This window comes from Protopterus annectens, chromosome 3.part0, assembly GCF_019279795.1.
Source record: "Protopterus annectens isolate FY-2018-M chromosome 3.part0, PAN1.0, whole genome shotgun sequence".
Lineage (NCBI taxonomy): Eukaryota > Metazoa > Chordata > Ceratodontiformes > Protopteridae > Protopterus > Protopterus annectens.
In genome coordinates this window covers 1,954,733,628-1,954,760,669 of record NC_056731.1, presented here as the reverse complement: position 1 = coordinate 1,954,760,669, position 27,042 = coordinate 1,954,733,628, and the positions used below count along the sequence as shown (strand labels likewise).

The 27,042-nt window shown below is 39.9% G+C and overlaps 1 protein-coding gene across 1 annotated transcript in view; it reads left to right on the top strand.

Annotated features, from left to right (window-relative positions):
• NRM (nurim) overlaps nucleotides 1-27,042 on the top strand; it is a 296,342-nt gene that overhangs the window by 263,482 nt on the left and 5,818 nt on the right. The window contains exon 3 of the mRNA XM_044066029.1: nucleotides 3,893-4,069. Within this exon, the coding sequence (XP_043921964.1) occupies nucleotides 3,893-4,069 (177 nt within the window). The remainder of the gene's footprint in view (nucleotides 1-3,892; nucleotides 4,070-27,042) is intronic.

Sequence of the window (27,042 nt, the reverse complement as noted above, 5' to 3'; positions counted from 1 at the left end):
TGACATAAATTAACCTGGTTTCTAGCAGTTTTACATCAGGGTTTTAAAAATTATTTCCAGATTTGTTAGTGCCATTTGTCTGTCTATATGTGTAATGTGTATGTAAATTACACACACACATTAACATTTTTAGATGATGCTGAACTCTAGTATTTGGTCTAATAACACTGTAGAAATAATGTTTATCCTAAAATCTGAAAAGACAGTAGGTCTGTTAATAGGCAAGATTAGCATCTCTTTCGCTTGGTTTAAGTACCAGCTAGAAGAATATTGTACATTTGGCCAACAGTTTAATGAAGTATATAAAAGATAAAATAGCTTCTAGCCAATATGATTTTGCCCCTGGCCAAATGATTAATACTGTAAGTCAGGCAGTTCAAGTAGTAATTTATAACATGGAAAACTGTAGCTATAAGGATAATGCTAATTTACTAGTTTCATATGCTTATCAAGCTTTTGATTTATTAAATGTACATGATGTTTTTTATCATTAAAAAGTGCTACAAGTTCTTTGATTAGTATACTAGGCATCTGCTTATTCTTCAGAGCTGAAGCTTTTTGGTGAAAATATAACGTAAGACAGTCAAATACCCTATCACCTTGAAAATCTTAAGGAAAATCCAGAATGATATGTCTTAAAAGTTATGAAATAAATGATTTCAAGCCGAAAATTGTTTCACAAGCAAAATATTTTTTTCATTTATTTTGGTTTTTAAAATTTCTGTTCAGCATTTCTGGGTGGGAGGCCACAGGTGCTGAAAAAGAATTGGATAATATTTTAACAAAGAGGAAAGAGAGGTTATAAAGATTTAAAGGTATGCTTTAGTTTCACTGGCTCTGAACCTTTCAAAGGAAATTAATTGGTTAGCCTGGTGGTTGTTCGCTACAGACATTTTCCAAGCTTATAGATCAGGATGGTGGTAGATTAAAACAGTCTTTAAAATCAAGTTTTCTGAAATGGAAACCTGCATCAGTGTATTTAGTTGGTAGATGCAACATTCTTAAATCAGTGCTTCTTTTAAAATACATCTAGCATACGATGTATGCATATAATTTTTATTTATTTATTTATTTGGCATTTGTTAACCGGGCCCATTTTCAGTGGAGACCCGAGGAGAAAAGCTCCAGAAATTTTACAGACACAAGAACAAATTTTAACATAGTTAACAATTAATCACAACGCAATTCAAAAAGCAGAAGTAATGCAATTACAGGTAATTAAGATGTACGTAACCAAAATGTGAACAAGATAAAAATACAAAGCATATAATGATATTAGTTGTAATATCAGCAATGTTTTTTTTTGGTGGGGGGGGGTTGTGTTTTTTTTTTTCCTTCCTTGTAGCAGACAGGTAAAGTAGAAATGAAGCATACCTCAAAAACAAAAGTTAACCTAGAGTTAGGGATGAATTCATTTATGTCATTGTAAGCACCTAACTATATGTAGAGTTTATTCCTGGCTTGGGGGGGGGGGGTGAAGAGGTGTAATGGGTTAGGTAGGGTCATAACAGGAGTAAGACTTTATGCTAAGTAGATGGTTCTTATATGTGAGGGGAGTTTGTTCTATGCTTGGGCTGCACTGCAATTGTAAAGTAGTTTTCTAAAATATTTGTTGGGTTTATAAATGTCAAGGAGGAGTTGATTCGATGTATGGAGAGTATGGTTTGGGATATAATAAGATACCAGGGAGGAGAGAGAGGCAGGAAGTAGTTTTGTAAAGTACAGAGTGTATGATTTGAAATTGAGACATTTGGAGTAGTTGGGGAAATTCTAGCCAGAGTTGAGTGCCAGGCAGTGGTGAGTTTATGGTAAGTTTGTTGGAGTTTGGAAAGATGTGTGGAGTGAATGGAAGTGAGAATAGGGTCTGCATAGAGAAGGGGAGGGAAGGAGGAGGAGAGATTGAGCTATGGAGACTCTAGCTTCTGAGTTAAGAAATTTCTTATTTCAGTGAAGCAGACCTAGTTTTTGGTGTTTTTTTATATTTTGCTGAATATGGAGATTAAATTTAAGTTCATCAATAATTGTGCCTAGGAGCTTTGTGTGGGGATGGTGGTCTTGTCAAAGGCAAAGGATGTGATGACAAAGGAGGATTTGTGGTGAGAGAGAAGTTGAGGAAAGAATTGTAAGAATTTAGTTTTTTTTTTTTTTTTTTTTTTTTTTTGGATTTAAGATGAGTTGATTTTTGGTGAGCCATGTTTCAACAGACAGGAAGAAGTCTTGGGTTTGTATGTGGAGGTCAGATGAGTTGTCAGAGATGGAAATAAGAGTAGAATTGTCAGTGGACTGAATGAGGGTGGGCTGTTTTACAGGAAGTATGGAGGTCATTTATGAAGATATTACATTTTATGGGTAGAAAGGAGGAGGAGGAAGTGTGCCGATAGCTGGTAAATGAGGTAAGAGAAGTAGTGGAGAAATTTTGATCATTGAGCTTAGAGAGGGGTAAGGGGTGGGAAACGGTGTCAAATCTTTAGAGAGGTCGAGGAAAAGACAGGCTACAAGTTTGTTGTTGTCTCTGACCTCAGCTACTGTGTGGGTAAAAGCTAACAGTGCAGTAGAAGTACTGTGGTTTGGTCTGAAGCCATGCTGGGTATGAGTCAGTAGGTTTTCCTGAAGCAGAAAATTTAAGTAGTTGTGTAGGGATGCACTTTTCAAGTATTTTTGATAGAGCAGAAAGTATGGCTATGGGTCTGTTTGATGGGTCAATAGAATTACTGCCTTTATGCAATGGGATGGGTGTATAAGGCTTTCCAAATGTCAGGGACGGTGGCTTCTTGAATGAATCTATTTATGAGCAGGGATAGAGGGTAGGCAATGGATTCTGCAACAAGTTTGAGAAAGCCTATTAAGATAATTCATAATTTTTTTTTTTAATTCCAGTGGAGAAATAGGAAACCATGCATCCCATGAGTTATCAAAGAAAGAATAATACTGGCTTACAACATTTTAATTTAATAATTTATAGTTTTGCATACTTAGTACTAAGGTTTAGTATACAGAACTGTAGTGTTCTCATGAAGAGGAAATATGTCTCTTTCTGCTAAATTGTAAAGTTTATAATCTCAATTGGAGTGTTGTTTAATCAGAAAGCACATGGAAAAACTAAAAACATCAGCGGGGATGGATTAAGAATAAGTTAAATCAGTATGTAAGGCATTTTAAATGGTCTACAGTTCCAGTATATCTTTTTCATGGTGTATTAGGAATAAATTATGGTGCATTTTGCAAAAGTTATTTGACTGCAGCCAAAGACCCATAATGCATCTATTGTAAAGATTCAAGGTAAGTTAAAGGGAAACGGCACAGAACTTGATTGTCAAAGTAATGTAATTTACTCCTTTTATAAGCATAAAAGTTGTTTATCTAAGAATTATGGCTTTGAAATTGATAACGCTAAAACAGAGAAAGTAAGACTTCATTACTGAGGCTTTATAAAGGATTGTTACAAGTTATGGGTCTTACTGTTTACTCAGATGGTGATTTTTGAAAGAAATATCTTCCAAAGGATTTTTTTCCAAGATGAAATGGTATATTTTATATTATTGCAAAAAATATTCATTCACTTAGGAATCCATAACTGATTTTTTTGTTCCTCAGGAAATGTATAGCTTGGTATGCTACAAACAATGAATAGTGTGGGCATGTATTTGGCAAACTGGCATGATGGCATCACTGCTTGTGTTACAACCCCAGGTCAAAATTGAGATGTTACAGTTTCACAGCTAATCTAGTACCCACTTCAGTATGGTTGTTACTGGGTTATTTCCAAAGCATTTAATTCATGCTTTGGAGCCTGTTTTAATTAGTCTGGTAATGAAAAAGTTTGAATTGTTATTAAAACATGAACTGTTTTTGTTTGTTTTTAATGTATTGCTTTATATTGTTTCTTCATCAGGTCATCATGAGATACTGGCAGCCAGTGAGAGATGCACCACTGATATGGAGTGCCAGCACCGTACCATGGAATACGTGGATTCCTCTCATTTGCTTTGTCCTTCACTTCTTTGCTTGGCTCATAATTTTTACCATAATCCTGATTTTTGACTATGCTGAGCTTATGGGAGTTAAACAGGTAAAAATTTAGAAATGAAGTGAGTGCTGCTTACTATTACCTAGTAGTTTCAAAAGAATTTCACTAAATTAAAAAGTTGTCAACCAGAGTTGTTCTGTGAATATCTGGATATGAGTGATAAACATTTTGCAGTGATTCCCACAAAAAGATTTATGGTACTGGAATCCATGAAGCATAGGAAAGCCATAAGGTATAAATACTGGTACAGTGACTTCAGCATCAGTCATGTAACTTATGTTTTATTTTTACTTTATCTTTGTTATATCTCATTTATTAACACTTGTCTTTTAAATGGAAAAATAGGTATGTTTCACAAATTACTACTTTAACCATTCATTGGTAAAAAGCTGATGGGGCTTACATCATGCTCCTATCAGCCTTATTGTATCTCATTGCTTTGTATTTTCTTACAATATGATTTGCATAGCATTTTATGCAGCTTTTAAACAGTCCTACAAACTGCTAGAAATTTGTTTTAATTATATTTGAAGTTATTACAAAAGTGCAAGTTGTTTTTAGTCATCTTAAAAACACAGTTACAAACATCCCTTGATATGGTCATCATGGGAAGATATGCATATTACCCCTTAAGGGCATAAACATTTTCAGCTTACTGGCTTCTGAATACATTATGACCATTTACTTACTGTTTGGACTGATGAGTACAGTATAAGGGGAGATTGTAGCTATTCTCTGAAACACTTAACTTTTGAAAGGGTTCGAATGCGTCTTGGTCGAACTTAAGACTGAAACGGCAAAATATTGAAGTGGCTTTTAAGCGAATTCTTTCCCTGGGAAAGAATTCTCTTGGCCACTTCATTACTTTGCCGTTTTCGGCACTGTAGTGTGGTCACAGAGTTGGTATATTTAAGTATGGGGGGGTGTGGGGGGTGCAGCCCCCCACACTTAATGTAATGTTTAAAGTGTTTTGTTTTTTATTTTTATTTATTTGTTTTTTTTTTTTTTTGGAACAGCGATTTTTTTTCCCTTGGAAAAAAATCGCTGACAGTTTGACATTGTAAGCTTTTGCTTACATAGGGTCGATTAATCACCGTTCACTTTTTTAAGCGTTTGGTGATCTAATATAGACCCCTTTTGAAAAGCCGGATGTCATTTACATTAGATGTGGGTCCCAACTAAAGGTAAAATCAAAAAGCAATAAAGTCTCACAGCAAATACATCTCGGAACAAATCGAAGATCTTGCCAAATATGAAAAAACAAACATAATATTCCCTAGATAAGGGCATCATAGGTTCATAGGCAGGTAGTAGACTATCGGCCCAAGGGCCTATATAAGCCTAGCCAACAAGATTCCCTAGCTTACGCCACCCAAGAAAGTTATTTTCCTGTGCCACTGTCGAGCAGAGACACAGAAGTGATCTCCGGGATGCATTTCCTATTTCCCATCCACTCAGCAAGATTTTTCTTGGAGTGCTAATGAAGATCTTTGCTTGACATAGATAGGTAGCCTGTTCCAGAGTATGGGAAGTCTCTGGGACAGGAATCTATCCCTCCAGCATGTCCTGTTTATTGTGGTGACAAGGTTTAGGTCCCTAGAGTGTGTAGCTCGGAGGAATTGGGATTTCTTTAGGTGTAGCATATCCAACAGCTCTGGGTTTGACACAGCTTTATATGTTAGGCAGAGATCACCTTGGAGTAGGTGATATGCTACGGAGTAAAGCTGGAGTTTTTTAGAGATGGTCAGTGTAGGGCATTTGTTTGAGGCCAGTAATCCTCTTTGTGAGGTACATCTGTGGCCTTTCCAGCTGCTGCAGATGTCTTGTGAGGTACATTCCAAAAGGAGCGTTGTACTCTATAATGGGTCTAATGAGTGTCGAGTAGAGGGGAACAATGACCTCTTTTTTCCTGGATGAGAACCCTTTTATGATGAGGTGTGCCACGTAGAAGGACTTCCTGACTACTGTGGCGATGTGACTATCAAAGGAGAGACTACTGTCCACCTGGATCCCAAGGTCTCTTATCACACATTTGGTGTAAAGTAAATTGCTGCCTATGTGGTAGTTCATGGGAACAGAGTTTTTACCAAAGGAGATGACGCTGCACTTTTTGGCATTGAGCTTGAGGCCATGGCTGTGACACCAGGCATCTGTCTCAGTGAGGCCCTTCTGTAGGATGTCCACATCATTTGGGGACTTGACTATGGCTCCTAGTTCGCAGTCATCTGCGAACTTCATTAGCCAGAGGCCTTCTGTGTTAGTCTGTACTTCAGAGAAGTAGGTACCAAACAGGAGGGGTCCCAGGACAGAACCTTGTGGTACTCCACTTGTCACTGCTTTGAGGTCAGGTTTGGAGTATGGAACTTTTACAGTGTGGGTTCTGTCAGTGAGCCAGTTGGCAACTCATTTTGTGACGTAGGGATTTATACCTAGTTTAGTGAGTTTAGCTATAATTCCAGAATGGGGGATGGTGTTGAAAACCTTGGCGAGGTCAAAATAGTCTGTGTGAACCACCTTACCCTCATCTACGGCTTTGGTGACTGCCTCAAAGAAGTCGATCAGGTTCAGTTGGCATGATCTGCCTTTCACAAACCCGAACTGGGTGGGATCCAGAGTTTGGAGGTTACCAATGTCTTTGTTTATGAGTTCCATGATGATACGTTACATGGTCTTGCAAACCAGGCTAATAGGTCAATAGTTCCCGGGATCAGTGGTGGCTCTCCCTTTGTGGAGTAGGATAACGGTTTATGTGCGCCATTCAGTGGGCACAAAGCCTGATGTGAGGCTATTATTGAACATGGTGCTTAAGTGGGGAGCCAGTTTGTTTTGAAGTTCATGTAAAACACAGCCTGGGATGTTGTCTGGTCCCATGGATGCTGTGTTTTTGGCTTTAGAGAGTGCAGCTTTTACCTGCATAGTTGTGATTACAGGGACTCTGTATTCTTCCTGTATAGATATGGGCCTTTTAGGGGGTGGGGGGGGGGGTAAAGCTAGCACTGAACCTATCTGCCTGGATGTTGGCAATATCAGTTGGTTCTGTAATTTTTTTGCCGTTGTGCTGTAACTCAGAGCAGATCTGGCTGTTGCCATCGAGATTCTTGACATAGCTATAGAATGCTTTGTGGTTGTCCTTAGAATTAGTGGTGATTTTGTTTTCTTGGGTAGCTTTGGAGAATCTTATAAGGGATCTCGGCTTCTTACTGAGGCTGACCAGGGAGCTCCTCCACTCATGGGATTTTACTCTTTTGTAACAGTTTCTTCCTTCTGTTGTACAGTTTGTTTATGGCAGGAGACCACCAGATTGGCTTCCTTTATTTGGAGGATAGCGTCTTAGTTCTGTTTGGGATAGATCATGAGAGATAAGCAAATACATTTTTTTTATTTTACTCTGAGCTTATTATACATGTTTACATCTTCTTCTATAACATTATATGAAGACATCTGGTCCTCCAAAAGTCCTAAATCTTATCAAGATCTTAGTTCTGGAAAAAATCCTGGTTAGAGCTAGCTGAAATGACAGACTTAGCAAAAGCTTTGAATTTTGTCTCAAAACTACATACAGTGTCACAGGAATCCATTGAAACATGTAAAGAATTTCTAGTAAAGTAAAATGAGTGCAGTGAAGTTATAAATAAGTTTGTTCACCATGGCAAAGCACTGATCACAACTGACCCAATCGCAGGCCCTCCCTTGTAGAACTTACTGTATATATTGGCTAACTGAATATGGCTACTCTCTTTTCTCTTCAGACTCCATGTTTATGATGTTTTTCCCTTAAATAAATTCTGGTGTCTGCTGACTGGTCTCATGTCCCTTTTAAAATGCACAGTTTACAACACATGCCTCTGACATATTGAAAATGATGTTGCTTAAAAAGAGTTGGCTTGGTTAGCACATGTAATCTTCCTATTTCATTAACTCCCACCAATGTAGCAGGACATATTTTGATTATGTGGCAGTCAGTTTATTCTGACAGATGGCAAGATTGCTTCTAAAAGCTACACCACTTCCTTCTCTGCTGCACTAAAACACCTATATATATTTTTTGACAAAGGTCCTCTCCATGCAACCAACTGTAATGATATATTTGAGGGAATTAGATCACAAAATAAATTGCATATCCATTGGACTTTAAAGCCTCTTTAGAGTCCATAAGAGGAAGACGTTTAGAAAAAAAATGTGCCAGAGTTCAAATGTTTCAAAATCTGAATAAGTCCATAAGGATGTACTATTCAGGCTGTTCAAAAATTATCCATGTGCATGAAGGCATGTTGTGAAACGTGTTTACAACCAGACAAAAGGTGATGTTCATAGTTGTGTGAGTCACATCAACTTTACTTTAATCTGCATATAGTAGTGCTGTGCCTGTAATGTGAATACACTAAGGGCAGGCAGGCAGAGCTTTTTTCGTAAAATCTCAGTCCTGTGACAAAATTTCCACAGCAGTTTTGTACATTTGAGTGTCATAAAATGAGTAAAACTCACTGTATATATGTGTGGAAAAAAGCTAAACCTACCTATAATCATGAATGCTTTCATTCACTTTCACTAGGTGGTTGTGATATAGAGCCTGAGTGTCTTTGTCAAGAACTTTTTAGAGAACCTGCACTTAGCAAAGCTGAGCACAACTGGTCTGTAACTTACCCAAACCTCATCAAAGTTTGTTTGTTTTTATTAATTGTAAAGGGTGTTCTTACATGGACACTCTGGACTTGGGGGTGGATGTGAAAGCTGGAAATAGGGAGAGAGTAAAGACAAGGGACACACAGAAGGAACACATTAAGGGGACTGTGAAGGAGGAGATGGAAGAGGAAAGACAATGTGTTATTGTGGGGGATAGACCCCTTTTTCCAATTTCCTTTTTAAAGTAAACTGGGGAAGGAGTAATGGTAAAGGCTGTAGGGGAGAGATTTAGGGAAGAGTTAAAGTAGAGATATAAATATAAAATGCAGACAGGCACACGCGCACGCACAAACACACACACACAGATGAGTAATAGAAACAGAAGGGCTGGTGAGGAGATATAGGATCCAGCTACCAACCCCAGTTTGGAGGACTTCAAATACTCACCTTCGATGATATGCCAGAAAGGGAAACCATGATGGTGTGGGAGTAGAAGCCTCCAGTTTCTCAATGATCAGAGGTAACAGGGTTCATTAGTCTTGCATCTGCTGGTGGAATTGCAATGGATGTAGACACCTGTCCATTGCCCTGTCAACCAAGTACTGAAGGTCTTGGTGTTTGTGGCTTACCAGGTATTCTCACACGAGGAGGCCTACAGGGGTGGAGCTGCCATTCCCATCCTGTGAAGATGCCCCCAGATGGGCAGGGGGAGATGGTGAGTGGTCCCTCACCTGTGAGTTGTGTGGCTGGGCAGCTCAGCCACATGCCTCACCTGTGAAGCATGTGGGTGAACTGCTCATACTCCACTCCTAACATAGCCATTCTGATTGAACCAACCTGTTGTATCTTAATTCTTTTGAATCTTTCAGTTTTCCCAAGCTCATCATATCTTTTCATGTTGATGTCAGCCCTGCACTCTGACTGGTCAGCAGCTCCCATTAGAAATTCATACCACCATGTTTAAAAAAAAAAAAAAAAAAAAGAGAACCTGAGCAAGGGGTGAACAAATACAAATTATTGTTGTCCTTCAACACAATTGGAATCTCCCCAGCTTGCACCCAGTACCACTATTCTTTTTCCACTGCATGCCTTGGGTTCTTTTATTTCCACCTATGGTAACACTTGCTTTGGTAGCAGAACCTCAGGTTTACATCTCATCCAAATGACAGCACCTCAAGAGTGCAGTACCCCCTTATGCTTTACTGGAGAGTCCATAATGGAACATAAATCCAAGAACCTGCTGTGGGAACAGAACCAGCAACCTTCTGATCTTCTGACATCAGAGTTAAGTTGTGCTAGCTGTTGAACCAGTGACCCATATGTCTTTTGTCTAGAATTTTGTAAATGTGTCTGTAAACAAGCACATAATAGAGGTTACATTTATTATACTGTTGTGGGGGATTGCTTCAGTGGGGGCTGAGTAATGTATCGAAGTGTTGATATGTCAGTACTTTTTTCTAGTAATTCTCCTGTAGGAGTGAGCAGGAATGCAGTTTTTTTATTTTGGGGGGGGGGGGGGGTTCCTCTTTTTGACATGTTCCAAACAACATGGCTTTTGTTTAATGGAGGTGGTAGTGAACAGCAACAATGAATATGGCACAATTCCCCACTTGTAACAGTCCCTCTTAATACTAACTGTGATGACAGGAGTTACTGGCAGCCATGCCAGGAGAAGTGGGGCAGTGGATGTGTGACATGTGCCAGCACAGCTAGCTGGAATTTTGTAAATGATTATATGTCATTTGTATATCAGACTGGCTTGTACAGATCTTTGTGAGGTTTGATTTTGTTAAAATGTATCAACAGTGTGCCTGCTGGAAGGAAAAGAAATGTACATGTATTACTGTAAGTGAATTAAATGCATATGTTTTAACAGAGGACTGGAAGCAGAGAGGTTAACCTTAAACTTCAAAATATATCTGAAATTAAATTACCTTATGGGTTAAGCTGTAAAGATGTTATCCCACAGTTTTGAATGGAGCCAGAGACATAATATCTGTGCAAGAGAATAGGTTGTAGCTGTTGTAGGAAAAGTGGAATGGTTTTATGACTTCAGCAGCTGCACCACATCTGAGCAAAGCTCTAGATGTGTGGATGGTAACACATAGGTGCTAAAATCCTAGCAGCTTCTAGTGGGAAACAGAGTCAGCTGACAAGATGTGATATCACTGTGTAGTCAACTCTGAAATAATATTTAGATATTAGTAGGGAAATGCTCTCAGCATTCTGTATTCTGTCTTGGATCTGACAACAAGGACCTCTTACCCCCACATCATCTTCCCTTGCTCTGTTCAGTAAGTAGCAACAGTAATGCTTTTAGTCAATCAGGAATACATAGCTAAATACAGTTTTTTCTATAACTGTGTGGAACTTTCCATCGATTTTATTTTTAATATCTCTTGTGACTGAAACTGAGGTATTTACTGTAAGTAGATATTTAGTATTTTCATGTTATTTTATTTATATATTATTAAATATATTTAAACTTCTCATTCTGGCCAGTCCTTTTTAGAAAATATTTAAATTTTGAGAGTATTTGCCCATATGTATTTGGTGATAACTGTGGCCACTCCTGAAAGCCTCGCTGTTTGGTCAACATTACCATTTGTATTAATTTTAATTTCACTCAGTATAATTGGGTATCCTTTTAACAGCCTTAGAGTAACTGACTGGTGGCAGTGAAACTACCTTATACTCTGGACAAAAGGTGGCACAGCTAGTAAATCTGTGCCAGCCTTTCCCGTGTGTGTGTGTGTACTATGTGGAGTAGGGACATGATGCACTGGTCTCACAGAAAGAAATGTGGAGGACTTGGCTTGGGCACTTACCTGAGGACTTAATTCTGTATCAGTGGGAAGTTTTATTAGGGACCTGGAGGGAGACAGACAGAGAAATTTAGACCCCAGTCTGACTGTGTTCCCTGTGTGCTCTTAAGGGAAGTTGTGCTTGATTCAGAGAGGTCTGCATCTGGAAATACTGAGTGTATCCATTTGTATTCCAAGTGAACATCCCTGTCCAGTGTAAGTGGTGAGGATACAGGCTCCTTGGTAACTGGCCCAGAGCAGGGACATCACATTAACATACATGTGATTATTAATATTTGGTATTCTCTACATAATATGTATTTGCACAGCTGGGAAAAAGGAGCTATCCAATGTACAGATCACAGCTGAAGAGAGCCCTTCAGAGAACAAATTGTTAGGACACGTGTGGGCAGGTGGATTCAGCTTAAGTGCCTAACCACGTATCCCAGATATAAATCTTTTGATTAAAACAGGAGGGAGCAGATATCAATTGCTCTATAGAAATCTTAGTGTGGTTGACTGATGTTAAGACATTAAAACAGGACTTTGTTGTCTTAGCTTTGATACACTTGAAGGCTAGAGGTTTATTTACATGTTTTCCATTATTTTTATTATCATCCTTTTCTTCAATGCTAGTATGAACTGCTCCTCTTGTTTAGTTCAGTTTTTTATGATCTATCAGTGAAGTTATAAACAGTACAAACATAAGAGGCTTATAGTTTAAGTAAATCAAGAAAATAAAACATCTCATGAGTTTGTAAGTCTTAATCATGGCACCCCCGCTACCCAGCACTCCCCACACACATCCCTCAGTGTCCTCCCATCATGGCCACCCCACGTCATCCACTTTAATTTTTTTCTACGTTTTCACATATTTTACCTTATTCTTCAGCTTTCTCCTGCATCCTTTCAGCACACCCTAACCAGACCAGACTGCAGTGTAATAACTGTGGAGGAAATAACTGAATTAAGCCATATTTTTTTCTAGTTGATCCAAGTTAGTTTTTTCCAACCTTTTGATCAGTGATGCCCTGAAAAAAATCTTGAGTAATGGAAGAAATTCAGTTCCTTTGTATCTCTCTGGTATTAAACTGGAGTAAAGGCATACATGACCACAATCCTGTGTTTCAAATAGCTGCAGCCAAACGTATATACAGCATGCCTCCTTACTGCTACCCCAGAAGAGAGCCCCCTTCTATGTACCACTCTCATGTTACACTGGGATACACTTGAAAGAACAGGTGTAACTGTAATATATTTTAACCTGCTGTTGTCAGGTGTATATAACAGCATGCCTCTGCCCCCAAAAATAACCTGTACAGTATATGCATCCAAAATTTGATTATAAAAAAAAAGACAGTCATCGTACAACATGTTATCCCTAAACAGTTTACTACAATTAAATAATGCACTACCGCTAGACAAGCTTGTGTGTCCTTTTGTGCTCACCTCATTGGTTTGTCAGGAAAGATAAAAAAAAATAATGACCACCTTGTCTACAATCCCCACTCAAGCTGTAACATCTGTCTGTCCACACCTATGAGGTTTGACTCTAAGGAAGATTATAGCAGTAATGATCATACTGTCCCCAGACCCCCTAGCCTCCCACAAGCTGCAGAAAACTTCTGTGCACACCTTTGAGTAGAACTGGTCTTAGATTAGATAAGGTTCAGGACAGAGGCCACTACCTATCCTGCCTAGAGTACTGGGACTTTCAGAAGCTCTGAGGGTCTGACTTTTGTCATACATTTTATGCCTTATTTCTGAGTAATAATGACGTGTTAAAGGTGTCTGAAGCATTTTATCTTACTTCACACAAATGCACACCAGTCTTGCAAAACAAACTGCTGACTGTTTAAGTTGAACAAACAATAAAACTGTTAGCTACATTCATCCAAATATTAGAAATTCCTACACCCACCCAGCAGTTAAACCTTCTTCTGTATGCACTTCAAATGTCTGGCTGTGATAAACAAACAGTGTTTCTGTAAACCTTATAATGAATTTTAAAGTATTCCAATTTGCTTCACACAAATCTTGTTAATCCTGCAAAGCTGGAATAAAGAGTAAAACAGCAGATGTTCATAGTGCTGCAGTCATCACACTTGGGTTATCCTGTCGTCAGGCAGTCCCGCAGTCGGCCGAATCCCAAAGTCCTGGTCTGGCGTCTGTTGTCGTCACCTCTTCCCTGATGTCAGTGTGACAGGGATATAAAAGAGACAGCCGACGCCATTTTCTTCAGTCTTTCTTGCCGCGCGGTGCCTGAAGCAGAAGCAGTTCGCAAGTGCTGGTCGGCCAGCTCCTGAAATTTTCGAATCGAGTTTCAGCCCGAAGTCTTCTCTAAAGCTAAGTACCCCGCTGGGGAAACTTTTCTTGCCTCAGACCGATGTCAGACAAAGTTAATAATTGTATTTCTTGTGGGAAGCAAATACCTCCTAAGGATTTTCATTCTTATTGTATTCCTTGCCTAGGCCCAGACCACGATGTCTCTGGTTGTCGGTTTTGTGCTAGGTTCAACAAACGTACAATTAAGCGTCGGGCAGAATTCGCCCAGCATTATTTTGGCAGAAAATTTAACTATAGCATGCTGTCGGAGCAGCCGACATCAGCAATGATTAAAAAATGCAAAGATAAGGACCGGCAGCCAAGGCCAAGACCAGATACCGAGGACTCAGCAAGGCCTGACGCCGGTTCTCCGGTTTTCAGCGAGGTGCCTTCGCAGACCCTGACTACCGCTGATTCAGAAATTCTGACGGCCTCCCAAACTGAAGCAGTTGGGCCTCAGGATCTGGTTCCACCTCACTCCTCGGATGCCAGCCCCGACGGGGATCTGGAAATTTTGGATAGGCCTTCGGTCTCAGAAGGTGTTTTCAAACCGACAACTATCTCTGCCAAGCCTTATGCTAAGCTCAAAGCCCCCTTGAAAGTTAGAAAGAAAGAAAAGAAAACCAGGGCCACACACCCCCCCCACAGGCCCCTATGCCTAAAAAATAGATGCTTAAGATGGCTGAGGATTTAATTACCCTTATCAGGGGATCCCAACCCCCACCTGACAAAAGGCCTAGACTGGAGGAAGATTATCCTTCCTCTGACCAAGCATCCATTTCCTCAGGCAACTCTGACGACCAGGATTACTCCTTCTCTCCTTATGAAGACTCAGATGCTGAAGAGTCCATTCCCTCTGTCTCCCCCTCTGAAGACTACTCTTTTGGGGAAACTTTACACACCATGAGGGAACACTTCCACTGGGAAGGCCAAGATTACTCTGACTCCAAGAAATGACTCCGTGAGTTTCTTCTTCTTCCACAGCATAGACCCCTGGCAATTCCTCCAGTTTTAGACATTTTGGATGATGATTTCTCTGAATCCAGTTTAAACCCAGATTCCTTACCTCCAGCACCAGCTAAACCAGACAGGTACTACCGAGTTCCTGATACTCATAAGTTTCTATACAAAAGCCCTAATGCAGACCCCGAGACCATTTCCCAGGGTCCCAAAGGGGTTAAGGTCTCTACTGCTAAGAATCCACTTCCTTCTGAAAGAGATTCCAGAGCATTAGAAAACAGTATTTGATTACACAGTTAAAGCAGAAACTGATCCCTCAGACACATCAACTTGACTTGAAAGAGATGCAGGATTTGCTGCATGCAGCAGAACAGGTGGGAAAGCATACCTTACAGTGTGGTTTTGATTCATTGGAAGCCTCATGTAGAGCAGCTGTCACAGGGTCTGTCATACGTAGGCATGCTTGGCTTAAAGAACAAGCCTTACCAGAACATGTCAAAGCAAAGTTATTGGGATGCTCCATTGCAGAAAGATGTGTTATTTGGTGTCAAAGCAGAGGAAGATTTAAAGAAAATGGAAGAAAAGGCAAAATCTATGCAAACAGTTAAAGATTTTTTTACAGGTACAACCTCCTCGTTTCAGCAGAAACTGACCATCAAAAAACTGGTCCTTTCCTGCATCAGACAGATCCCAAAGAGGTAGGTACAGGCGCCCAAGGGGCAGAGGCCAGCCACAAGGTTCTTTCAGGCCTAGACAATGGCATACAACAACTCAAAGAGGTGGAGACGAAAGATCTCAACCCTTCAGGAAACAAACACGATGACTTCCCTCATCGCCTGCCAAGCAAAATTGCTCTGGCAGCACCTTTGGGAGGGAAACTGGCTCTATTTCCACAAAACTGGTGCATCATAACAAAGGACAAATGGATTCTGGACATTATTACCTGAGGCTACAGATTTAATTTCCACACTTTACCATGGATGAGAGGCATGCCAAATCTGCCTCCAAACCAGTGGGCAGAGGCTCAAATGCAAATTTCAGCTCTCATGGATATGAAAGCAATTCAAAAGGTACCTACAAAGGAGCAAGGTCAAGGTTTTTACTCAAGACTGTTTCTAGTCCCAAGAAAGGACAAAGCCTGGAGGCCCATCTTAGACCTCTCAATTCTGAACACATACTTAGAGGTACCAAAATTCAAAATGCTCACACTACAGCAGCTCCTTCCCATGCTGGGCAAGGAGTCTTGGCTGATAACATTGGACCTCAAAGAGGCATACCTGCATGTCCCTATCAGACAAGATCGCAGACGATACCTCAGATTTTTGGCAGGTACAACGCATTATCAATTCTCTGCATTGCCCTTTGGCTTATCTACTGCACCCAGAGTATTTACGAAATGCCTGGCATCAGTAATTGCATATTGCAGACAACGAGGAATACAAATTTATCCATATCTGGATGACTGCCTGATCCAGGCGGACAGCAAGGACATTCTATTACAGCATCTGGCTTTTGTAACAAAGCTGCTAAATTGCCTAGGGTACACAGTAAACAAAAAGAAGTCAAAACTAATACCCTTGCAACAGATAATATTCCTGGGTGCCTGCTTAAATACAACATCCCAGATCGCTTACCTCACGCTAGACAAACAAAAACAATTGACTCAATACTTCAAAAAGATAGCAACTTTTACCCAGCTCACTGCAAGGAAAATCCTGCAGGCATTGGGGTTCATGGCATCATGCATTCAACTAATCCCATATGCAAAGCTGCATATGAGAAAATTACAATGGTACCTGAAAAGTGTATGGTCTCAACACAGGCACAGCCTCGAAACAAATATACCTATCATTGCCTGCCTTCAAAAAGAGTTCCTATGGTGGGCTCAAGCATGTCAAATAAACAAGGGTCTTCCTTTCGTCTTACCTCCAGCAAACCAAACCATGACAACAGATTCTTCAGACTACGCCTGGGGAGCACACATGGCAGGACAGTGCATACAGGGCAAATGGTCTGCAAAACAAATGCATCTTCACATCAACCAAAAGGAGATGCTAGCTGTGCAAAATGCACTGACAGCCTTCAAGGACCTCTTGCATTCAGGACAACTTCTAATAAGGACAGACAACACCACAGTTATGTGGTACATAAACAAACAGGGAAGAACACACTCCTACCCTTTATGCAGACAGGCTATGACCTTATGGAACACAGCATTGACCTACCAAGTACAACTACAAGCAAAATTCCTGCCAGGAAAGGAAAACATATTGGCAGATGAATTAAGCAGAAATATGGCAGACCCTCACGAGTGGAGACTACACCCACAAGTATTTTCAATGATAACTCAAAGATGGGGATGTCCAGACATAGATCTATTTGCCTCCCCCAACAATTGCCAATTACAAAAATTCTGCACAAGGACTTATCATTCCCTAGCCTGGAAAGTGGACGCTCTATCATTCAGTTGGACAACACTGACAGTCTATGCCTTCCCTCCACTACCTCTGTTGACCAAGGTATTATTGAAGGTCAGATCAGAGAGACCACAAATGATCCTCATTGCTCCGGACTGGCCACGCCAGCACTGGTACCCATTACTAAGGAACTTGACTCTCAGCCCTCCATGGATCTTGCCTCAATTCCTACTACTGTTGACTCAGAAAAACTCTCAAACCCGTCACAGCCAGCTCAGAACTTTAATTTAGCTGCATGGAGAATTCCTTAAATTATCAAGCAACACTTCTCTCAAAGGACATCCTGAATGTCATTTTGGAGGCCAAGAGGCCCAGCACCAGGAAGACTTACTCAGACAAATGGAAAAGATTTTGTGCATGGCACCAGGCTAAAGTTTAAAATCCCTGGATACCAAACATTCCTCACATACTGCAATACCTAACTGAGATGCTACACAAAGGCCTTTCCTTCTCCTCTATTAAGATCCATGCTTCAGCCATTTCAGCTCAATATAATACGGATCCCCCAATTTTCTCACACTCTTTACTTAGGCAGTGTCTCAGAGGGGCTAAGAATATAAGACCCCCCCAGAAAACCACCAACACCAACTTGGGACCTGAACTTCGTTTTAGAAAAGTTAACACTACCTCCTTTCGAACCAGCATTCTCAGCAGAACTACAATACTTGTCTTGGAAAACAGCCTTGTTACTGGCTATTACCTCAGCACGCAGGGTCTCAGAACTACAGGCACTTATGGCAGTGGAACCTTTCATAATTTTCCATCAGGACAGAGTCTCTTTACGAACTTAACCCTACCTTCATGCCCAAGGGTAGTATCCAGTGTGGCTTTGAATCAGACCATTCATTTACCCACCTTTTATCCTAACCCACAGAATAAAGGAGAAAGGCTCCTTCACTCTTTGGACATTCACAGACAGCTATGTTACTATTTAGATAAGACAAAGATCTTCAGAAAAACTGACCAACTCTATATGCTGCAGGTTCACAAGGAAAGGCTATTTCAAAACAGACCATCTCCAAATGGATAGCACATTGTATCAGCTTTTGCTACTCGCACCATGGGAAGGCAGTGCCTGTCAATATTAGATCCCATTCTACCAGGGCTACTGCAACCTCAGCAGCCTTTCTCAGAGGGGTTCCAACCAAAGACATTCTGGAGGCAGCTACTTGGAGTTCATTGCACACCTTTACCAAGCACTACCACCTTCTGTTATACTCAAAAACCAGAGCTGGTTTTGCCACTGCAGTTCTGCAGGGCATCCTAGCATCACCTAACCCAGTTTAGTACCAGCCACCCTTCCATAGCTTTGGGATTCTACCCAAGTGTGATGACTGCAGCAGTATAGCATGATGAACATAGTACAGTTTTGTACCTACCATAAATGTAGATGTTCGAGTGGTTATACTGCTGCAGTCCATTACCCTCCCTCCATCCCCTCTACATACCAGGGTGTTACAACTCCATGTACATCAATCAACTGTATGCATGCCTATATGGTGTATTTGCTAACAACTAGTACTATTGTTTATCTACTAAGGTATTGTTGCATAGCTATTGTATTGCCTTCCTAGTTGGGGGCACCTGACATCTGGGGCAAGAAAAACTGAAGAAAATAGCGTCGGCTGTCTCTTTTATACCCCTGTAGCACTGACGTCAGGGAAGAGGTGACAACAACCAATGCCAGACCAGGACTTTGGGATTCGGCCGACTGCGGGACCGCCTGATGACAGGATAACCCAAGTGTGATGACTGCAGCAGTATAACCACTCGAACATCTACATTTATGGTAGGTACAAAACTGTACTTTAGTCATTTTCCTCCACAGACAGCCATAGCAATTTTAAGTGTTTTGTCTGTGTGCAACCCATATGCCTAACTCTAGTAAAATAAAATTAAAAAGCTGTCCCTACTTCTCAGAGAAAGAATCGGCACAAAGCCAACAGTAATGAGGGCAAAAGTTGCAAAATTCGGGGACAGTTTGTAAATATAGTCCTTTCATTCCTACCTGAGGAGTTCATACAGGAAGCAAGCTAATGATTTAATGCCATTAGTCTCAGAAAAGCATGTCTACTGTGGTGGTGGTACTGCTGTAGCGTTGTCGCCTCACAGTATGACGTTGTCCTGTTCGATTCTCAGCTAGAGCGTCTTCTGTGTGGAGACATGCGTGAATAGGCGTACCTTCGTTGAAGGTTGTGCGTCAGACCTGGCAACTCGGCACGTAAAAATCTACTGCCAATAATTAGCGGACCAGAGTTCCGCTGTGGCGACCCCTAACCGGGAAAAGCCAAAAGACACAACTAGTCTCATAAAAGCATGTCAGTAATCTCTCTCTTCCTAGGAATTTGCAGGAATACAAAGTAAATAGCAGTTTTGCTTGAGACTCCGTTCAATTAACTTCTGTGAAGTCAATTTCAGTTTTATTTCTGTAGAAGATATTCCCTTCAAAGGCTTGGATTATTTTTTTATATGTTTTGGGGGGTCTATATTATAAGATTGACGGTTGAAAACGTCGAACACCATATGGTCAACGTCTTCAAACATCGAACTTATAAAAACAAAAAAAAAAAAAAAGAGAAAAAAGTACCCTTACAGAGATTTCCGTTTGCATGTTCGATGTGCGCTTTCGCTATTCTCGTGTCGACAATATCAGCTTTGATATTGACTGCTTTCGAGAATATAATATAGACCTGTTTTGAGAGCTGCTAACGAAACATGCCTTTCTTATACTACTGTCCCAGGAATGTGATAATATTTTTCTGAATGCACCTCTACATGTGGAATTCATTTGGTAAACTCAACTCTACTTCCTAAAGTATCCTTGGAAAACATCTTAAAAAATGTATACAGAAAGTCATGCTATTGTCTAACAGGTGCACCACAAAATGACATTTACCACTTGGAAAGCTGAGAATTGTTTTAACATTCATAAATTGAATATTTTTATACAGTGTAGCCTATCTCTGTAAGCACAGAGTTCCAACATAGAGGCATGTACTGTCTGAGTAATTTGCAAAGGGAAAACAAGAGAACATCACCACAACTATAGTTCAGTTTGACTCTCTGCATTTGATTTAAGTGATTATAATTGACAGGCTTTACAAGCTTACATGTTTAAGATCAAAAACATAAAAATATCTGATAACTGGACAGATTCATTCAGCTACCCTGGTAAAAAGATGTAAACAGAAACAAAAAGGTGCTATTTTCAAAATAACTACTCTGGTAGTGCTTCTGTGTCCTTTAAGGTTAATCTTGCTACTTATTCTTTCAGTATTGTTCATTGTGAACATTTTGCTAGGTCCGCACTTTCTCAAAATGTAATTTTCCTGTGAAAATGTGCCATTAAAATCCATGGATGCTTGGCTGTAATGTTGACCATGCCTTCGGTCCATAGGACACAAGAGTCGTGCTTCCTTGTTTAAAGCACAGAAGCTGTTCTAGTTTATATATTTTATCATTTGTTTACTAGCCTAGTCTCCTCTTTTCAGGGGAGACCCAAGTTGTTGTTTATTCGACAAGGGGAAATTTGGCCAGGGCATCGGGAGCTTCCCTGTACTTTTCGATAGGTGCCATGGGAATCTTTTACATCCGCCATACCACCATCTCAAACAAATGAGACTTCACTTTAAAAATCACACAAGCACATGCACACATAACAAATATATAAACATTTTCTGAATAATATGAAACTATAATGTTTAACATTATTAATCCTTATCAATTTACTAGAAAAAAAATAACACTTTACGAGGAGTAGAGCAGAAATATGAAGCAGTATCAAAATCGGCGATAGCCAAGCGGTTCACTATTTTTATCTGTTTACCTGGCAGAATATCATTCTTGCAGGCTACTCCTACTATAATAATCCAACAGTTGGTTAACTATTTAACTTGCACATGCTTTCTAGTAGTTCATGTGCGATGGCAAGGCATTAAAAAGCTCCATGAGCACCTGGCCAATCAGTTTGCGGAGTTTTTTTAATCCTGTCAGTCAACGAACTCTAGCTGAGAAGTAAGCATCTTCCCCTGTCGGGTGCCCTATGGCTAGGGGACCTTTCCATTTTTATTTATTAATTTTTCATATTTCTTTACTAAATAAAGAAACTGGGAAAAAATAAATAAAATCGGAAAGGTGCCCCTAGCCAATTGTTGTCCTCGGTGGCCACCTAGTTTGCCTGTGCATAAAGTTGACCTTATATTCGAGCAAAAAGATGAAAATTGTAAACGGATTTAAAATATAATGAAACATCATTCTGTAACATAATAGCATACAGCTTTTTAAAGCAAGGAAAGGTAACTCATGCTATGATCAAATCCTCATAGAGCAAATCCAACCTAGTTGTACATACGCCATTGAAAAGCCTAGTCAGAGAGCTTTTAAATTTTCGGCAGATGAAACACCGGTATGACATGGAATTCCATGAGTAGAAATAAGTAAGCAAATAGTAATGGGAACCTGTGGCAGTCCTGTTATCCAAGAATAAAGTAAGTGAGTGAATTAATAAATAAATGAATAACTATGCTAAACCAGCAATGGCAATAAATAAGTTAAACTAGCAATAAATAACATAAAGAGCACAATCCTTTTTGTAAAATAGGTCAGTCACAAGCAGAAATAAAGCCACCCCTAGATCTGAGCCACATACATTGAACTTACAAGTCTAATTATTAACCACTTTGCCAATGAGATGCTGCAGTTTCAGTTCTTCCGGTTCCTTTTCTTCTTCTGCAGTCATTAGACAGTTGTACCTCATATATTGTCTGTTGGCTTGCTTTCAGTATTTCATTTGCCAATAAAGAGACTGCTACTAGGCTCTTCTACACTTGCCTGTCATCAGGTTGAATTCACTCTATGCAGATTTGATTTTAATGTAGTTAGCCCAAGGAAAAAGTATTATTGCAAAACTTGTGTATAGTGTTAACATTTAGAAACATGCAAGAACTATTTTGTTGTTTTTTTTTTATCTTGAGCCATTTTATTTATTTTACATTTGTTGACCGGGCTAGTCTAGCTGGAGATATTTCCATTTTCAGTAGAGGCCCGAGGAGAAAAGCTCCACAGAAGTAAAAATACATACGGAAAAATCAACATACATAAAAATAAAACAATTAGTACACAGGTTAGTAATAACAAAAACAGCAAAATTCTTCAAAACTCTTCAATATAAATTACTACTACATGAATTAATTACTACCACACACAGAGAAATTCAAAATAACATTATACAAGATAAAAAATACTTTTAGAATAAAAACAGCAATGCTGATTTCTAGCAGGCTGTGTCATCCTCTGACCCATTTGTTCTTGAAATTCTATGCAGGCAGCCTTAACCCCACATAACCTTTCATGAGGTGGCTCATTTGTCCCCAGGAAAACAGCCTTGTGGCTCCATTTGTTGTAAAGCAGCTAGAGACAGACAGCTATAAGATAAGAGATGAAGATGCCAAAACTTTGCTATCATATAGCAGCAAGCTACATTTTTTACATTCATAGATTCATAGACAGCTACGAAACTAATTACTTGGGGGCCATTCTAAGCCTAGCCAAGTTTTCCCAAAAGAAAAATAATGTCTGTATCCAAATAGGACACTAAGGCCCAGGCATTTATAAGCTACCTCTGCCCATAAGGGACATGGGTGCCAGGCTCGGTGTAAATTACCTATTCCCCTTCCACTTGTCTAGGGTGTGCTTAAAGTGGGTAATAATTGAACTCAGCTTCACATTGATGGGAAGCCTGTTTCATATGAGGGGCAGCCTGTGGGACACATGTCTCTCCAGCATGTGATTTAAATCACAGACAAAACTTGGGTCTCTAGACCTTGTATTTCTGGTACTCTTTCACGTATGAATATGTAGGAGATTCATAAGTGTGCGGTTTGTGGATGCCTTGTAAGACCGTCTTAGATCATCCCTCAGCAATCTATAGGAGGCCGAGTAGAGGGAAAGGGATTTAAGGCACTCTTCTTTAGGCAGGTTTGTTATGCCATATATTCCTTTTGTAAGGAACCTTTGAGGTTGCTGTAGTTGCTGCCTGGTCAGATACATACCAAAGGGAGCATTTGATTTTATATGATTGGTCTGATAAGGGAGTACAGTGGGATAATGACCTGTTTGGACCTAGATGCCATGCCCTTACTTATAAGTTGTGCAACATAAAAGGACTTCCACAAAACTGTGGCCATGTGGTGGTCAAAGGTAAAGGTACTGTCTATGTGCATACCCAGATCCCTGATGACTGGGTTGACTCTTGGGGTGCATTATCAAAATGGTAATTAGCGGGAATGGTTAATTTCCCAAAGGACACAAATATGCATTTCTTAGCACTGAGTTTAAGACAATGGCTTTGGCACCATTTGTTAGTCAGAGAAATACTTTCTTGAAGAATGCTAGTGTCTGCAGGGGAGTTGATAACCCCCCAGCTTCAGTCATCTGCAAACGTAGCCAGCCATACACCTTCAGAATTTGCTTTCATTTCAGAGAAATAGATTCCAAAAAGGAGTGGGCCAAGTACAGGGCCCTGGAGGACTCTGCAAGTGACTGGCCTCTTAGTGAAAAGTGGCCACACCTATATTGACCTCCTGGGTTCTATCAGTGAGCCAGTTGGCTATCCAGTAGTGATGAAAGGGTTTATACCTAAATTAGTGAGCGTGTTATAATGCCTGAGTAGGGTATTTTATCAAAAGCCTTTGCCAGTTCGAGGTAAGCTGTGTATACAGTCTTGCCTTCATCCATTGTGTTGGTGACCCTCTCAAAAAAAAGTCCACCAGAGTTAATAGGTGTGACATTCATTTAACAAAGCCGAACTGTGATGGGTCCAGTGTTTGCAGGTTACCTGTGTCCTCATTTATCATGTCCATGATGATTCTTTCCATGGCCTTACATATGAGGCTGGTAAGACTTCAGACCAGTGGTTGGACCTCCTTTGTGCAGGGGAAAGACTGTAGCTATCTTCCATTCCTTGGGCACAAAACCTGACTGAAGGCTCCAGTTGAAAAGTGATTCAAGTGGACTAGAGGTCAAATTTTATGCTATGCATTAAACATCCCCAGATGTTGTCTGGGCCCATCAGTGCAATGTTTTTGGTCTTGGAAAGTGCATTAATGCTCTGTTCTCTAGTAATGGTTGGGGGGCTTGTGTTATGTGGTATTTCCTTCAGACAATGGGGGGAGAAATTTGAGCTGAACCTGTCAATCAAAAGTTTGGCAATGGCATCTGGTTCAGTGTTAGTGATTCTATTTATAGTAAGTTCTGCTCATTATTGTGTATTTACTGTGAGGTTACATACATAGCTGTAAAAAGCCTTGTGGTTGTCCTTTGCCTGGGAAGCTATTATTGTCTTCAAATTTAGCATTTGAAATATTAATTATAAACCTCTTAGCTGCCTGTTTAGATTGGTCAGGCAGCATTTAGTGTGTATGGCTTTACCAAGATTTTTTTCTTTTGTTATATAACTGATATTGTGATTCCACCGGGGTGGCTTATATTTTAAGTTGGAGTTTAAGGATGTGGTACAGGTGTCAGACGAGACATCTTTTAAAAGGCCTAGTGTTTACATGCCAGGGGTGCCGCCACTAGTAGCTGCTTTTAGTAAATTAGTGGAGAATGACTTATATGACCTGGAGAAGAAGGTCTGTAGGTCTAGTGTAAGGAGGGGTAATTTGACATATTTACAAAGGAGAGCTCTGCAACAGTTAAGAAGGGACACATCCCTTGTCATTAGACCTGCTGACAAAGGGGGTGCCATGGTTGTTATGGACACTGGGTTTTATAATGATTTCATGGAATTTATGTTAATGGACCAGAGGTTTTACTCCCAGATAGAGTGATGTATAGTTGATATGCACACACGGAGGATATAGGAGATGTTAGATGATCTGGTTAGGACTGGAGCTATTTCAAGAGAGTTGTATGATTATTTGTTAGTGACCCCCTTCTGCCAGTAATACAGGGCTTACCCAAGATCCATAAGGATGGTGTATGTCCACCCATGAGACCTATTGTTGCTGGCAGAGTGTGGATTACGGAACCTTTTTCTTTATATGTGGGAGGCATTTGCACCCCATGGCTGATGCCAATGGTCATATTTTAAGGGATACGAAACAGTTCCTATTGGATTTATTTGAGTGTATGAGACTGGTTCCTGCTGATCTTTCTTATTTTATGGTTACAATGGACATCCAATCTCTTTTTACTGTTATTCCGAATAGGGAAGGGGCACAGTTAGTATCTGATTATGTGAAGGCTAGATCTGAGTTGAGCAGTGATGTGGTGGATCGATTAATGTTATTTTTGGAAGTTGTATTAAAGAGTAATATTTTTTGTTTTGGCACGCAGTGTTACCTGCAGTGGGATGGCATAGCTATGGGCACTTCTTGTGCCAATAGCTATGCCAACCTTTTCATGGCTGCATGGGAGACTGAATTTTTCTTTAAGTTGGAGGGGTACGTTAGGCATGTTATGTTTTACAGGTGTTTTGTGGACAATGTGTTTTTCATTTGGAGAGGCTCTAAGGATGAGTTATTCATGTTTATAGAGAGGGTTAATGGTTTGACACAGTTCCTGAAGTTTAGTTATGAGGTCTCTGAGACTTGGATTGTTTTCCTTGATGTTTATGTTCAGAGGTTGGAATGTGGCCTTTTGAATACAGGTGTGTATAGGAAGACTTGCCAGTGGAATGCTTTCCTTCACAGACATAGTATGCATCCTGGCTATATGTTTGGTAATATAGTGAGAGGCCAGGTTTACAGGACCTCTCGGTACAATCCTAGTCAGGTAGGTTTTGAAGATGGTGTTCAGGATTTGTGTCAGAGGTTTAGTGATAGAGAGTATCAGAGTTCTGATATAGAAAAGGGGTTAGAAGTACTCTCTGTGTTGAGGGATAGTGATGCTGTACCATATTTTTCAAAGGGTGCAATGAATTATTCAGATGGCAATGGTCAGAGTAATATAGGTAGTAGAAGGGAGAGAAATGGTGTTTTTAGAGTACAACTTTACTTTACGAAGGATGTGGGGAGTTTAAAGGATGTGATTAGGTCACACTGGAGTTTAACAATTGACCCAGATGTAAGAGATGTTGTGGGTGCCACTCCATCTTTTGATTATGAGAATAGACCGAATCTGAAGAGAATGTTGTGTTATCCTAAGTTGGGTTCCAACACTGATGAGAGGGCTGGTACTGTACCATGTAGCCATTGTAATCCTTGCTCCCATATTGATATGGATATTGTTTTTTATCATCCTGTGTATGGTATTAGCTATAAGGTCAGAGTGTTTGCTGATTGTAATTCTTCCCATGTGGTCTATTTAGCCTCCTGTAATGCCTGCCCTGCGTTTTACGTGGGTAAGACAGACAGGAGGCTGAAGGACAGGATTAGGGAACACCTTTAACAGATTAGGGTCCACTCCACTGTAAATGCCCTATCTAAACATGTTTTATCCACTGATCCCGCACATGTTTTTTGTTTCAAAGTGCTAGATGTCATACATCACAGTTTTAGGGAGGGGTGATGCAAGGGGTAGGATGGAAAGTGCAGAGTCCAGGTGGATTGTTAGGCTTAGGGCTGATGTGTTTCCTGGACTCAATGAGAAGGTGCCTTTGCGACCCTTGGGATCCAGGAAACTAAAATGAGCACATCTTATCTTATTATGTTATACATGTCTTTATATATATATATATATATATATATATATATATATATGTATATATATATATATATATATATATATATATATATATATATGTATGTATATATGTATGTATATATATATATATATATATATATATATATATATATTTTATATGCATTATATTTTTACATACACA